At 39.5% G+C, this 16,032-nt stretch overlaps 2 protein-coding genes across 2 annotated transcripts; both read left to right on the top strand.

The window, feature by feature from the left end:
* The first annotated feature begins 1,192 nt into the window (after window positions 1-1,192).
* On the top strand, window positions 1,193-5,154 carry LOC103697604 (GDSL esterase/lipase At1g31550-like). Its single transcript, XM_008779509.6, has 5 exons — window positions 1,193-1,601; window positions 1,687-1,905; window positions 3,262-3,410; window positions 3,530-3,806; window positions 4,680-5,154. Exons 1-5 carry the CDS (start codon window positions 1,316-1,318, stop codon window positions 4,937-4,939), a joined length of 1,191 nt encoding a protein of 396 aa, XP_008777731.4. The 5' UTR covers window positions 1,193-1,315; the 3' UTR covers window positions 4,940-5,154.
* A 7,018-nt stretch (window positions 5,155-12,172) lies between these two features.
* Window positions 12,173-16,023, top strand: LOC103697606 (GDSL esterase/lipase At1g28600-like). Its single transcript, XM_008779511.6, has 5 exons — window positions 12,173-12,514; window positions 12,727-12,945; window positions 14,119-14,267; window positions 14,397-14,673; window positions 15,372-16,023. Exons 1-5 carry the CDS (start codon window positions 12,256-12,258, stop codon window positions 15,596-15,598), a joined length of 1,131 nt encoding a protein of 376 aa, XP_008777733.4. The 5' UTR covers window positions 12,173-12,255; the 3' UTR covers window positions 15,599-16,023.
* The last annotated feature ends 9 nt before the right edge of the window (window positions 16,024-16,032 follow it).

The following is a 16,032-nucleotide window of genomic DNA, read 5'->3' as shown; positions in this document are numbered from 1 at the left end:
GGTATCTTTACCAAGGAAAATGCCATGATTTGGATCTCGACTTGTCATTCGCGAATCATGGAAGAGCACTGCTTTAGCTTCTGGTCATGTGGAATAACTTGTTTCAGGGAGGTAATTAATTGTAATAAAGAAAGTCAGCTGTTGAAATCATGCGAATGGAGCATTTACTATCCAAGATTCAATCAATTTAGGATCTAGAGTTGCTTCATCCGAGAAGTCTTGGAGTGCGCTGCTACGTCCACGCCTCCACTGTAGTTATATTTTTTAAAATAATTAATTATAATAAATAATTCATGATTATATTTTAAATAATAAAAATAAAAAATATTATTTATATTTTTAAAAAGATATCGAACAAAATAAACTATTATTTTTCATCTTTATCTTATAAAAAACATAAAATATATAGCTAGATCAGATGTTTGCCGGACCCGCGCGCCCTTCATATTTTTTCAATGGGATGAATGGATTAAATCATCCTAGAGAGGTAATGAGAGAGATGGATTAAATCATCTTAGAGAGGTTCGAATACAAAATATTTTGAAGTTGGAAAGAAATTAAAAATAAGCTATCCTAGGTAATGCCATGGAGTGGACTAGCCAATCTGCCACTTAATCAAGCTTTAAAACCCTATATTCCTATAAAAAGCGTGTAAAATTAGCTTTGGTTCTCAGTAAAATAAACACCGGGTACATTGAGCAATATTTTTGCAACAAAAAGATCCATCTGCACGAGGTGGAAAGTATAAATCCTATTTTTAAACATTATAGATGGGTGGCTTCTTATGTGATCTGCCGCTCCGAAAGCATTCTATGGACTGAGAGCTAGGAGTTGTTGAGGATTTTTTGGAATTTGTTGTTTTTTTATTTTATTAAATGTATCCATATGCATAATATATAAAATATTTACTATACACGAGGTGAGTTGACGATTGAGGACAAAAAATACCATCTCTATCCTTGACGGCCCAAAAATAAAGGAAAATTTGAACACGTTTTGCGTACCTATTTGTGGTATGCATTTTCCCTTGCACAATACCGGTAGAAAACGACGGATACTAGTTGTGCTGGGACCATGAAGTCAATCGCACATTAACATGAATAAAAAAGTCCTCCGTGCATTGCGCTCGAATCGGAACCCGTTTGTTCCCTGGCTCATATTTAACTATTTTACAGCAGAGCCGAACCACAAGAGTTGCCGTCTTCTACAGTCGTTGAGGAGAAAAAATAACGACAAAAGCCTTTAAGCCCTCAACGAGCTGCCTTAGAAAACACCACCCCGCCCCCTTTCCCTTCCGATCCACTCCACCTCTCCAATGGCCTCCTCCACCAACAAATCCACCGCCACCGTCTTCTGTAAAGCGATGATCTTGCTTCAACTCCCTCTCTTTGCCACTGTCTTCATCTTTCTAAAATCCAGACCGGCCACCACCTGCTACAATTCCATCATCAGCTTCGGGGATTCGATCGCCGACACCGGGAACTACCTCGTCGACTTCGGCGAGAAGGCCGGCCCAGTTGGCCATCCCCCATATGGCAAGACCTACTTCCGCCGCCCCACTGGCCGGTTCTCCGATGGGCGAGTCATCATTGACTTCATTGGTATGCACTCCTCTCCTCTCCTCTCCCTCCGCAGAGTAATTAATCAATCTTGGTTAGAATTTCCAAATTGTGATGGTGGATGCAGCTCAGGCCATGGGGCTGCCGCTCGTGCCGCCGTATCTTGTGAGAACCAGCAAGCAGGATCTCCGGTATGGCGTAAATTTCGCGGTCGCCGGGGTTACCGCGCTCGACGGCAAATTCTTTAGGGACAAAGGGATGGTTCTCACGTGGCCCCAGTACTCGTTGGCTACGCAGATCCAGTGGTTTAAAAAATTGCTGCCTTCTCTCTGCTCCTCTAAATCAGGCAAGTCATCTCTTCTCCATGCTCAATTTTCTTGGCTTCATTCCCGAAAATTTTGATCCTATTGGGCATCCATAGAGAACCAGCCTAAGGATATGAGATCAATGGATATCCCAATCATACAACTAGGTGACGCGGTTTAATGATTTATTGGAGGGTTATGTCTCCCTTCCTTGATCCCACCAATATAGGGGATTGGGATACTGCAGGCAATTTCCGGTGTGTCTCGACATCCGGTTATGGTATCCGAGGGATATCCTGAATATAATGATAGATACAGCTAGCTGAATGATATAATAGCTGAAAGAAAGGCTAACTTAATCCAGTCTATTCTTTTATATCCGACACATGCTTGTTGCCTTCCACAGCAACAATAGCCGCTACGGGATCTAGAAAAAAAATCAAAATTCTTTAAAATCTGTGAGAGATATGATCTAACAGTTGATGTTGCGAAATAAGATCCATCATTTTCTCATGTAAAGTCAATTAAAATTCATATAATGCCTATTATAATATATTCTGCCCCGTGGTCTCAAAATCAATAAAAATGATTATTATGTTCATTTATATATTTAGTTGTTTTACAATGACAATTTCTAAAATTGAAATGAGAAAAAAAACGTGTACCATGACTTTTACATTTAACATATGAACATATTTCTGATTTTTTTCTGAAGTTAAGTCTCCTGCATTAGGTATTGAGATGATGTGTATTGAATTAAAAAGTAATATTAACTTGACCTCTTTATTTAAAACCAATTCGGAAACCAACTGGTCCACCAAATGTTCAAGTTGGGTTGGCACCAGAAGATTCGGAGCTAAAATATGCCCCACTAGTCATGTCTCTCAGTAGCTATAATCTCAAAAAAAAAAAAACATAAACCGCTAATATGTTTCTTTACTTAAGAATATCATTCTATATTACTAATGCAAGAGGAGAGAGAAAGATATTAAAAAATAAATTAATGAAAAATATCAAAAATCAAGATTTCTCTTGATCCTTGAGTGCAGAGAATTCTAGAACGAGAGAAAACGTAAGTTTGATAACTCTCTCACTCCATCCTTTATAAATAGTTTCTGTAAACTCTCCTTGTCTAAGCCGGGCAGCTTTGCCTCCCTCTTCATCATCAAAAAAAAAAAAAAAATCTCATTTCCCCTTAGCCAATCATCAGCTTCCACATCCCCGGCGAACAGAGTAGTGATCTAGCAGGTGGGGTGATTGGTACTTCTTCATTCCAAACTGTATCTTATGAATTAAAATTTCTTAAATTGGTGCTCTTTTTGGAGAGAGTCTATCCAAAACCATTTGAGCAAAAGGAGATTGATCAATTGAGTCTTGCTCCTTGCACACATCGGCAGACTGTGAAAGCTTCTTCAGCAAGTCCCTCGTCCTCATGGGAGAGATCGGAGGAAACGACTACAACCACCCATTCGCCCAGTTAAAGGCCATAGATGAGATACGAACCTATGTTCCTAGCGTCGTCAACATCACTAGCTGGGCTATCAATGTGAGCCCACTTCTCTCTCGCTCTTTCTTTCTGTTGCTAGATCCCATATCCATCTGAGATTTGGTGGCGGCGCAACCTCTACTTAAATTTGTACTGAGGCTCTCAATTTGATTTGCTAGAGCTTGATCGAGCTCGGGGCCAAAACATTGGTAGTACCAGGAATTTTCCCACTTGGATGCGTCTCCGCATATCTTACGGTGCACCAGAGCGGAAGAAGAGAAGACTACGACCCGCAGACAGGCTGTATCAAGTGGTTGAACGAGTTCTCTGAGTACCACAACAGCCTCCTCCAGACTGAGTTGGATCGGCTCCGAAGACTTCACCCCCGTATCACCATCATCTATGCCAACTACTACGATGCTGCCATGGATATCTACCGTCATCCGCTCAAATACGGTGGGCATTCTTTTTTTTGTTTTTCTTCTCTTTGCACATCTCCATTATCATGCTTTAGCTTATAGTATGACAGATTGTGATTAGATTACCACATATCACCCCTAAGTGCAGCTTAATTACGTTCTTCTGGGCTAGTGTTAAGACTTCTGCTGCCTTATTGGACGTGGGAGCTGCCCATAGACCCCAGCCACCTCTGATTTTGGGCATCTATGCACTGGAAATTTTGTTCTTTAATTTAAAAGGAGGTTGGCAGGCCATGGATTATATTAATGTGAGGTAGCCTTCCCCAAATAACTCTTGATTAATGAGGCGATTTGAGTAGATATCTCTGGTACCCCTCTTGTGATAAATTTAATGATGCATGCTGAAGTGTTTAGCACAAACTTTAGAGTTACCTAGCAGAAAACTAAAGTAAGATATGCAATAAAAGTAAGTCTAGCATAACTTCAGTCCTTCAAGACCATAGAGTTTCACGAAAAGGGCTAGGGATTAGAAAATAATGGATAAGCGAGATATCTCTTGCAAGCAGCAATAATTACTTCGTACTTTGTGTGATTTTCAAGTACTTGTGTTTATAGGTATGTGTTATATGTTATCTAATAGCTAATAAAAAAAACAATTTCTGCTGCACTTGTTCAACAATTGATGATGGTTATATTAGTAGATAGCATCCAACAGTCGGTGCAGTTGTCATATTGGTTTGGAATTTTGAGAGCACAGGTGATTACTTGTGATTGGTAATTAATCATGTGGCGAATTGCTAAACAGCAGGATGAATTAAACATATCCTTATTAAATAGATGGAACAGCTAATATTAGTGGATTATATGTGATGGTTTGGAAGCTGAGTGAATGGCATTGATGTGGTTGCAGGATTTGATGCACCTCTAGCTGCATGCTGTGGAGGTGGTGGTCCGTATAATTTCAACCTCACTGCAATGTGTGGAGCTCGAGAGGATACGGTCTGCAGTGATCCCTCGAAGCATGTATGTTGGGATGGAATGCACCTAACCGATGCGGCTTATGAGATTATTGCCCGTGGCTTGTTACAAGGATCATATGCCTCTGCTCCTATAACTCAAGCTTGCCTTCTGCTGGAGCCAGACGTCCCTCAACTCCAGCGTGTATTTTAGCCAAAAGAAGATCATTGTGTTTGAACATGGACAGCAATCCGTTCCTTGCCCGGCATGGATGGTTGCTGAATATGCTGTTCCTTATCAAGAAACTAGCTTCTTTCTGTATTCTTTTCATTTTCTAATCTCTAGCTAGATTCCAAAATACTATGCTGATATCCTGATATTTGCTTGTGAGGAACTCAATTTTTGTTGTAGATGCTCCTCGCAGTCCATGTCGTGCAATTTAGTGCTGATGCGCGCTGCTTCCATTGGAGGTTGGACAAGATTCTGTTTCTTGAAATGTTAGGTCCATGGCTCCAAACTTACTGTGATGGCAGCCAAACTTCTTCTTTATGAGCAAAATATGCCTCGGCAATTGACTACTGCATCACCCATTTGGAAGAAGGTTTCGGTTTTTGGTTATTGAGAGGTTCGTTTTTCATTTGAGATCGTTGAACATAAGCTGCATGTGAGAACGTTGGGTTTATAAAAGATTTAGTTCAGTGGCAATTACGAAGTCATGTCTTATGGCTTGCACCTTGCTTTCTGTTCTCTTGGATGAATGCAGATGATCTACTGAAAATGTAACCACAAATTGTTAAACAATCATAAATTCTCAGAATCTATAAAGAAAAGAAGACTCAGGCGTTCTTATGCCACGTTGAGAATAGGCTGCACAATGTGGTTATATATCTCTTTCCTATCAGAGAGAAATTCTTAGGAAAACATATGAGAAGTCTCAGCCGGGCCCATCCTCTTTTTCCTTTGCTCTTTCAGGTTGAGGGCATGGATTTTGTGGTTCTTTCGGCCATGTACAATTAGCAGCTACAGTCATGCATGCAAAAAATTGTTATAGTTTTTCAAGTGGAGAACCTGATCGAGCTCCAGCTACAACACATGCTCTCTATATTAGAAGCTGAAAAATTTGTGTTATAAATAAGATAATTTTTTTATTCTATTCATGGTATTAGCATGCTTTGTATACAAGTTGAACTTTTTGATTCATAAGATTAGATATGATAGAATATAACAACATGAATTTTTAATTATAAAAAAAAACATTAGAGACCAAATATAGGAAGCACTTCTTGGAGGATTTCTAGGACTCCTTCAAGCCATTGATCACATGCAAATCAAGGGTGGAGAAGTCTTGCACGGTGCCACATCAGCAAAGATCCGTGGGAAGACTCTTTTCCATGTTTATCTTAGCCTTTTGTTTAGGAATTCAAGTTTATCTTGGTCTTTTATTGTAACTAGGAGTCCTAGGGTTTTGAGTCCATAAAAAGGGCTGTAGGAGGCCATTGTGAGGCATCTCAAAGTTGAGTTGAGTTTAGTTCTCTTGTGAGAGAGTCGGCCGAAAAGCTTGGGCGGCATTGTGCTGATTTCGGTCGTTAAATCTTGTGTTCAAGGACTTGGACTAGTAGTTGATATATCAATCTTCACTAGATTGGGCTAGAAAGAGATTCTTTTGATCTTTTGCTAGATTTTTTTTAGTTTTCTTTTGATTGTTCTTTTTTGTTTGTTTTTCAATTGGAGTGGATAAAATTCAGTTTAGTTTTATTGTTGATCTTTGTATTGAGTTGTTCCACTAACGTTACTTATAATCGGTCCATAATCAGTGGCTTCTTCAAGGGCGCACGCCAAGGAGCAAGGCAAAGGAGCTTGGTTCGGGGCTTGAGACCATGAGCCCCCCATCAAATAGTAAAATTTTATGCTTTGACATAAGTACTAAATTTGAACGTAATAATCAGATTTCATAAATTTTGAAGATCATTTTAAATTGATATATTAATATTATGCATGCAATATATAGTAATCATGATATCTACAATCATGTATATTATAATGAACGATATTAAGCATGATTCTGATATATGTCGGTCAATAATCAGCGCAGCAAGCGATCGATTGCAGTTAAGGATCCAGATGCCATTCAACCATATTAGACTGGCGGTGAAGGAAGAGATAAGCGGGACTTCACGTTGGAATCTCTATGTGATTTGATTGATGTGACAATTTACGATTTTTGGAGACCAAATCCCTGTGACCACCACGATGTAGCCCGTTCTAGGTCGTGTGGCCAGTAATGAAGTGGTGATAACGGATCCTATCCTATGCTGCTTCTTTTTTTTTTTTTTTCTGGGTACATCGGCTGCTCTTACTGCTCTTGTGTGAGCACAGCCAGCTGCGTCACGAGCAATAAGGATATACAAAGCAAAGGGAATAGAAGACAGCTGGGTCGAGAGAAATTCTTCCGAATGATTAGTAGCAAATGAGATGACTCAGTCAGCAGCCTGATTCGCCTATCGAAGGACATGCCTAACCTGGAACGCACGATACTCCCGCAGCATCCGTCGTGTGTCACCTAGGTGTGGGTGCTCTGCCTCCTCCGGCCCTCCCTCTTGTAGGCGCTCAATCAACGAGGCTGAGTCCCTCTCTAGAATGATGTAGCCTGTTTCCAGAACATGTCTCGCATAAGAGAGCCCTTCCCATACAGCCCTGAGCTCCGCTCCAAATACTGATGCCTCGAAGAGACGATGTCCTCCCACCGCAATCAAGCTGGAACCATGGTCTCTGATCACAGATGCCCCAAATCCTGTGCTTATTCGCAGAGCAGATTCTTCATCTTTCAAATGGATGACCGAGACCTTTGCGGGATGCTGAACATGTTGGATTTTGTTTAAAAGGCCTATATTTTTCCGGCGGCGGCAATCCTATAGCGCACTGTCTTCTGTACCATAAAAAATGCCTACAAGGCATCACAGAAGATCCCACTTTGATGGTAATAGCCAAATGCACCGGGACAAGAAAGTTAAAATAGTATCTATCTTGTTTGCCATCCATGGATCCTATTATGGACGCATAAATGTGAAGGAACATGAAAGGGAAGGGCAAGTAACCAGTTTTGACATATCACTCTCACTTGTAAATACTGTCACAAATGGCTTTTTTTAAGAGAAAAATGCTCCTAGGCATCAGTTATAAACATAAAAAAATATTATTCAACACGTAGATAATTTCATATTGAAATATTGTACATCAATTGTTTTATGCCACGTCGTAAGAAAATTATGCATATGCGCATAACAACTTATGTTAAAGAGGGGCTTCTTCCACCTCTATTCCCCTTAAGAAAAATTAAAGAGAGGGTGGGCCACATTGGAGGCTGTTATAATCAAATGAAATGGACCTGACACCAAGCATAGCCAGCAGTTAAATCATATCAATTGTTTATAGCATTCCATTTTATTGTACAATCGGAATCAAAATTTGTTATTTTACCAATAACTTTACTCTCATGAAAGATATACCTCATCTTGTAGATCTGTGGTTTGGAATCTCTCTAGCTTCTTCATGTCAAATTTCAATAACCCATCAGTGACCAAGACCGGCATCACTGGAAAATGGAAAGCAAACTATGTAAGTCGGGGGCTGGCAATTTAATTGAGGATGTTGAGTTAGAGAGGATCCAAACTGACTTCTGAAATAATTCTAATTTTCTTTTACGAAAAGGGAAAAAAAATTGTAGGCCATCAAGTTGGATACCTACAGGAGATCTCTTTTATCCATGATGAGCATGGATTTCGGAGGTATGATTCTTGTTGCTTACAAACAACAATTAATATCGGTTGATTAATGATCCAAGAGGATCATTGGATCTGTGTCAATCATTTTGGATTATATTAATCATATATGATTCGTGTTAACCATATATTACTTGCTTAGTTATTTATTTGATATCAAGTTCTTGGCCTAATTCCCACAACAATATCATTCCCTTCATGCCGCATATCGGCTAAGTAATTGCAAAGAAGGTGCAATCCAGTTCATGAGGTTCTTACCACTGCAAGGTTTGAGAAGGATTGATTGTATGCAGTCTTACTCTCGGTATGCAAAAAGGTTGTTTTTATATTTCAATCCCATGACATCCAGATCCCTATGGAGTCACCCTTGCCGTCATGCCAAGATAGACATTAAATTGGGAGATATCACAAATCTCTGACAAAATAAAATAAAGATTACATCAAGTATCTATAAAACAGAAAATGGAGCACACCACAAAGCTCAGCAAGCAAACACACTCTACTTCATCTTGTCCCTCAAAAGTGCCTCAAATATGAGTGGACACCACGTCATAGTTTTCTCCGGTCTAACTCTAAGAAAAACAAATCATCAAAGTTTCAGACTTCTGAAGCCATCATGGTCAGAGTTCCATCCCAGTATTATACGCCAACAACATACATCCAGCACAAATGTTTGTTGCCATCAAATTCAATTACCAGATTGTTTTTTGAAATTAGTGTCCATCAGGAGAGTTATTCTGGCTCATCTTGGATAAAATCGTTGGCAGCTCTTTTATAGGTTGTTCTGCTAGAGGTGCTGAAGACTGAGAGGATGGAAATCTTTTTCTTTTGATCAGTTATGTGGAATGATGGTTCCATTGAACCTTTTTTTTGTTTTGCTTGTTCTTCGGATGAAAAGCTATCGAATTTGAATGATTCATGTCCCGGTTTTGAGCTTCTGCTTTGCTGATTTCGATTTGAATCTATCTGGTTTTCTTGTTAGTTGAAGATGACCGACTTCAGATGTCTTGGTTTTGGCGAGTCTGCACTTCGGTTGGGTTTGGAATTCCTCTGTCAAATTGCCTCCATGTTGTTTATGTTCTCTCCCCCTCATACTTGTAACTGCTGAACTGATCGCATCTCCTTTGCCTACTTTCTTAGCCTCCCTTTCCATGAAGAAAAAAAAAAAAAAAGATAGTGTTCATCAATCCATCACAATCACGGAGGCATCAATCTAGACTATCCAATTTAGCGTAAATATATAGCTGACTCAAATAATATATATAGCATGCCGGGCAAGGTATGGCGTTTTGGTACCGAGCTCCGAACTGGTGCCATTCTGTCATTATGTTGGCATATTTGGTATGGAGGCCAGTTTGGTATACCGAAGGTCGATGTGCCCTTTGTACCATTTATCGATATTGAACTAGTACAATACGGTACGTTTCGTACTGTTCTGTTCGATATATGATTTGTATCATGATTCCAAAACTTGCTCACCTCTCTCATCATGGCCAATTACAATATTGACAATATAGTCAAAACATTTGACTTAAATCATTATTTTAGGACACGAGTAACATAGAAATTATCACGGCAGAACAATCTTTGGTCGTTGCCAACTACTTAATAAGACCTAGCTTCAGATATTTATCATTTTCTCGTCAAGCTATCCATCGTTTCTGAAATAGAAGAGTACCCATCTTTATGGTTCCATATGTGGAGGGGCCATACCAAACAGTACTGGAAAGCGTCATTCTCTTCTGATGAAGAAGCGCCGTGGAATCTTGAGCGGATTCCTAAACAAAAAGAAACTTACAAACGAATCCAGTGTGCCAAAGAGAGAAGAGAGTGGGGCTTGAGGGGTGTGGCCTCTATGCTCCGAAAATAGGTTATCAAAATATATGGATATATTTCTTTATCTAGTATCAAAAAATAAATACTCTGCATATATTCCAAATTTTTTTTAAAAAAAGCATCATTCACCTAATATCATCATATCAAATCAATATCCATACAATGTAAAAATCCACAATTTAATGAGAAATATCATCATCCACTAAGCATAATAATATTATTCATAAGATATAAATATCCACAATCATATAACATCAATTATAAAATAAAGATAACTATAATCTCATATATCAACTGTAGAAGAAGAGAGATGTCTACAATCATATAATATAATTCATTTCTTTTTCTTCTTTTCTATTTTAAGCTCCATTCCATGAGAGCATGAAATAATTAGACCGGCATGGAACAAACTAATTATTAGACTGGTCTAACCCACTATGGAAAATTATCTGCTTCGAATTTGTAGCACAGTATTTATTTATATATATGAATGTTTTTTGACTAAAAATACAGCATACATGATGTATAACGTTAAGCTAAGAATCTATTCAATTAAGGAAAAGAAAGCTCAAAAAGGCAACCAAAAAAGAAAGCATAAGTGATAGCATATGTGATTCCACATTCTATATGTGCTAAGAGGTCCTTAACATTTATTTTACCAGGGCAGCTATGGATCGGATTATATGCTAAGAACGCACCAAACCTTGACTTGTCACTATTCAGGATTTCTCCCAAAAACAAAACAAAAAAAGACACTCCCTGCCCCACAAGTGTGGATTCGCAGGACCTAACATGACTGAACTAACCTGCTGTTTGCTTCACGCATCCCAAACCAACCATCCTGACTTAACCCATCTTAATCCATCGAAGCTCATTTAGACCTACCTTGAACTGGTCAAAGTTAAATTTCATAAAGCTTAAAAGGAAGAGAATAGAAACCAATCATCTGAACTAACGCATGCTATGAAAATAGATGACATGGAATACCTTGATGTGATCAAATTAAGCTAATGAATGTAACTTTTAGATCCTTTTCCGGCTCTAATATAGCACTCCGATTGAAACATAGCAACTGATACCAAAGTAACAAACCGGCGGTGCAAGACTGAAGCCAACAAGATCTGGATCATTTTAGCTACTACGAGGAGGATTGAACATGATCTAAAAGCAAGATGTGTCTTATTAGAAAACCGAGTTACATGTCAAATTTTCGGAAGCTAATATGATGTCCGAAGATGCCCCTCTTCGCTAACTTCCAGAAGCTCTAGTGTTGCTTACTTTTTTTTTTTTGCTATTTTTTTTTCTCAAGAGATCCAAATTGTGTAGATTGAAAAAATTATTTCTTTTCCAATTGGATCAAAGTTAGGACGAGATGGCACATAAAAAATTCCAAACCACGGATTGATTTGGATTGAAGCTCTAATACATATTCTACTCACTCAAAATTAGTGCAGATAGACAAACTCCGAACATATCATTTTTAAACGCTGAGATATAAGTAATCTAGGTGAGTGATGGACAATGAACCTAAAAAATCTTGGGTTTATCTTGACCTACACGATAGGCTGCTAAGTTTGAAAAGAATCAAAATTTTCCTGGGTCTCATTGACCAAAATATCAAATCTATACCAATGCGTTGAATCCAAAATTACCAACTAAATATTAAAAATCTTTTTAAGTAAAAAAGTTATCTAGATTTACTGGCTGTTGATATCTTGGAATTATTTTTTATTGGCCAATATACTGGTGTCAAGATTTTTTTTTTTTTTCATGTAACTTGTTTGGATAGGCATCGCGCACCCCTTTGTGACCATAAAATAGAGAGGCGTTAGATCCAATGCCCATTATAAGACCCCGCTGACATGCGCCATTCTTTGTATCCTCTCTTCCCTTGTGATCCACGCTAACTCTCCCATGGCCTCCTCCTCCACCTCCTCTCTCTTGTTTCCACCTCCCCACCTCCTCGCTCTCCTCCTCATTCTCTACGCCAACCCAGCCGTCAGCTGCTTCAACTCTATCTTTAGCTTTGGTGACTCCCTCGCCGACACCGGAAACTTTCTCAGCTACGCCGGCGCCAATGCAAGCAACGTCGGCCGCCTTCCTTACGGCGAGACCTACTTCCACCGTCCCACTGGCCGGTTCTCCGATGGGCGAATCACCCTTGACTTCATTGGTGTGCAGTCCTCATCTCTTCTCCCGTTGCTATTAATGGAATAACGCTCTAGAGAACCAATTAATGTTATCAGAAAAATTGAAATTCCAAAGTTGTTCGGAATCTGGAAAGTTGAGAAAATGCTTTTTTTCCTCCAAATTAAAGGAAGAAAACTTTAAGTGTTTCTTATGATGAGTTTATCGGGTGATTCTGGGTGACGGTGGTGGGTGCAGCACAACGCCTGGGACTGCCTCTCCTGCCGCCGTATCTAGCGGGGCCCGGAGAGCACGATTTCGGGCAAGGGGCAAACTTTGCCGTGGGAGGAGCGACGGCGCTGGCTAACGACTTCTTCAGGGCCAAGGGGCTCAACGTTACGTGGACCGAGTATTCGTTAGGCATTCAGATTGAGTGGTTCAAGCAACTGCTGCCCTCGCTTTGTTCCTTGGATTCAGGTAAAGCTTTTCTAGTTTTATTGGATCAAATTCATAAACAGGATGAAATCAGCTTGTTTTATACATACATGCATGTATGTATCTATTCTTTAAGTATCCAAATTGTATCCACATTTGTTTAAAACAACTATGAATATAAATTTTATTTTTATGTCTAACTAATATTCATATATATATATTTGTATTTTTTTAAAAAAATAAATATGGATATACATGTATTAGTATCCAATCTGTATTAAATCTAATTTCAGCCCGAGAATGGATAGTGTGATCCTTGCCCCTTTGGATAATGGGCAATAGTGTCATTCCCTCAGTTGGAACTTTCAAAAGCTAGGCCTAGTCTGGTTAGGTTCTGGGCTTCAACCCAAATAGAGATAGTGGTACATGGTAGCAGGTGGTGCTAGGGCCTTTTGAACGCATGACTGAAGGACTCTCTAACAAGGTTACAAAGGAGCTAAGTTGAGATAGGGTCTCGAAAGAAGTTAAACAGTCCCAGACTTCCTATTTGGGATTTAAACTAGGAGATTTTGATAACAGACTAATGGATGAAAACCACCAACCTGATTCATTACTTTTATGGGAGAAATTATACCCTATACCATGTGCACCACACGATGGTGCACCGCACCGATCATCTACTCTCGTTCTTGTGGATCCCATTCATTAATTATGTGCTTGTGACTAGCCCATAGGAGCAAAGCAAGATGATTGGCGTAGTGCACAGCCACATGATACATGTGGTGTAGAGTTTTTTTCTCTCTCTCTCTCTCTCTCTCTCTCTCTCTCTCTCTCTCTCTCTGTGTGTGTGTGTGTGTGTGTGTGTGTGTGTGATGTGAATTGGAGGAAGTAGGATACTTCCTCCAAAGTTTATTCGGAAAAGAGTATTACGGACAAGAAAGTAAAAGGGAGATAAACATCAAAACAAGGCACGGAAGAACAACAAACATCAAAGCGGCCTCATGGGCAGAAGTGAAGATAAATCTGCCCACAACTTTTGGTGCAAGTCAGTATCATCTTCTTGGAGTATAAAAGTTGGTTGCTAGCAAATTCGGTCTTTGTTTCTTGCCCTTTTTTTTTCTCTCTAGTTCCACGTACTCGCCTTCATGGACAAAAAGTTGGATAAATCTGACAAGGACCATTGCGAGTCTAACTCTTTTTTGTTCACGTTTGCAGGGTGCCATGATTTTTTGAACAACACGCTTTTCCTTATGGGAGAGATAGGAGGCAACGACTATAATGATCCATTCATCCAAGGAAGAACCGTGGAAGAGGTTACTACCTATGTTCCCATCGTCATCTCTGCCATTAGCTCGTCAATCAAAGTGAGGCCATTTCACTCACTCCATTCGCTGCCGAAAGCCCATTTCATTCTCAATATTGCATTTATTCTATTTGCAGAGTGTGGGAGATTCTTAAACCCTTTTTTGCAATGCTCTCTATTTAATTGCTAGGTCTTGATCGATCTTGGGGCGAAGACATTGGTAGTACCGGGTAACTTCCCGATTGGATGTGTTCCATTGTATCTGGCTCTTTTCCAAAACTCAAGTAAAGGAGACTATGATCCACAAACAGGCTGTATCAACTGGCTGAATAAGTTTTCCGAATACCACAATCACCTACTTATGGATGAGCTAAATAAACTTCGGCAACTTCACCCCGACGCCACCATTATCTACGCCAATTACTATGAAGCATTATTGAGCATGGTCCGTTCTCCTGGCCAATATGGTGAGCCTTTTTAATGCCTACCAAAACTTTTGGAACATGATTTTCTTTTAGTTGCCCGTAACCACACAATTTCGACATCATTTCAAACATAAAAAATATTCTATTTTTAAAAATTAAAATACAAATATATTCGCATTTGATGATGGAGATGATGATAATGGTGGTAGATACGGTAAAAGTTGCAGCGGCGGCGAAGGCGGTGGTAAGCAGTGGCTACAATAGATTCTTGTTTAATTACCTGAGGTGCCTATTAGCTAGGTTAGTAGGTAATTTAGATATCATTTCAAACATAAAAAATATTCTATTTTATAAAAAATTAAAATATAAATATATTTGAATGATGATAGTGGAGATGATGATAATAGTGGTAGATACGGTAAATGTGGTGGCTACGATGGAATCTTGTTTACTAGAGGTGTCAATTAGGTTATTGGGCAGTAGAAATACAATGCAAGTTCAAAACCATCTGATCCAAAACTAATCAAGTTGGAAGATGATTGCCCCAACTCAATTGCGCATGCTGGTTCCATTATCTTTAACTTGAAGTCTTTTTCCTTTTATTATATGCTTTTCCTCGAGCTTAGTACGTTGAAAGCCTTCATGTTTTGCATGACCATGCACACCTTACAATAATAGGATCACTTGCGTGTGCTGCAAACTTGTTGATTGCCACTTTAATGGAGTCGACGTGGCTGCAGGAATTGAGGTAACTGAGGCCGCATGCTGTGGTCCTAGTGGACCCGTTAATGTCACATCCCCTGTTCTTTGTGGAGATCCAGCGGCTACGGTCTGCAGCGACCCTTCAAAGTATATTTCGTGGGATGGGGTGCACCTAACGGAGGCGGCTTATGGAAACATTGCTCGTGGCTTATTAGAAGGACCATATGCAACTCCTCCCATAGCTCGAGCGTGCTCGAGACGATAGAAAAGGGAAAATGATCTAAATAATTCAAAGCAAACATGGAGAAGGCAATGCCTTATGAATGATATGTTTTGCTCGCTCGCAATGACAAAGAAATCTTATACCGAGAAATGTTTTTAGCTGCAATGCATGATACTACTAGACGGCCTGCTAAATCTCTTAATGCGATATTTCAGAATTTATACGATGGAAAGAAAAGCCAGCAAGTTAATTGGGTGCGATGTCTAGCCGTCACCCAATCTTCTACATGCCTTGATCTGAACGGCGAGGACCGCAAGGGATATCCAATAACCTTATTCTTCCCTATTTAGATTGAAACCAATGTTGTCGGAATCGGACCAGACTGACCAGTTGAACCGAGAACCGATTAGCTAACCGGTTGGGTATATACCAATTAAACTAGTTTAGTAAAAAAAGAGGTTAAAATCGGGTGAATT

Source organism: Phoenix dactylifera, chromosome 1 (assembly GCF_051530095.1).
Source record: "Phoenix dactylifera cultivar Ajwa chromosome 1, Ajwa_hap1_PhDact_Kaust_v1.1, whole genome shotgun sequence".
Taxonomy (NCBI): domain Eukaryota; kingdom Viridiplantae; phylum Streptophyta; class Magnoliopsida; order Arecales; family Arecaceae; genus Phoenix; species Phoenix dactylifera.
The sequence above is the reverse complement of the archived record's forward strand: the minus strand, read 5'-3'. Positions and strand labels throughout refer to the sequence as shown.

What these genes read in the sequence shown, in the direction of transcription:
- LOC103697606 (XM_008779511.6), top strand. Translation starts at nt 12,256, where the DNA reads ATGGCCTCCTCCTCCACCTCCTCTCTCTTGTTTCCACCTCCCCACCTC. An exon ending in AATCACCCTTGACTTCATTG is followed by an intron (nt 12,515 to 12,726) that starts GTGTGCAGTCCT and finishes TGGTGGGTGCAG; the next exon opens with CACAACGCCTGGGACTGCCT. An exon ending in CCGTTCTCCTGGCCAATATG is followed by an intron (nt 14,674 to 15,371) that starts GTGAGCCTTTTT and finishes ACGTGGCTGCAG; the next exon opens with GAATTGAGGTAACTGAGGCC.
- LOC103697604 (XM_008779509.6), top strand. Translation starts at nt 1,316, where the DNA reads ATGGCCTCCTCCACCAACAAATCCACCGCCACCGTCTTCTGTAAAGCG. An exon ending in TCTCTGCTCCTCTAAATCAG is followed by an intron (nt 1,906 to 3,261) that starts GCAAGTCATCTC and finishes ACACATCGGCAG; the next exon opens with ACTGTGAAAGCTTCTTCAGC. An exon ending in CCGTCATCCGCTCAAATACG is followed by an intron (nt 3,807 to 4,679) that starts GTGGGCATTCTT and finishes ATGTGGTTGCAG; the next exon opens with GATTTGATGCACCTCTAGCT.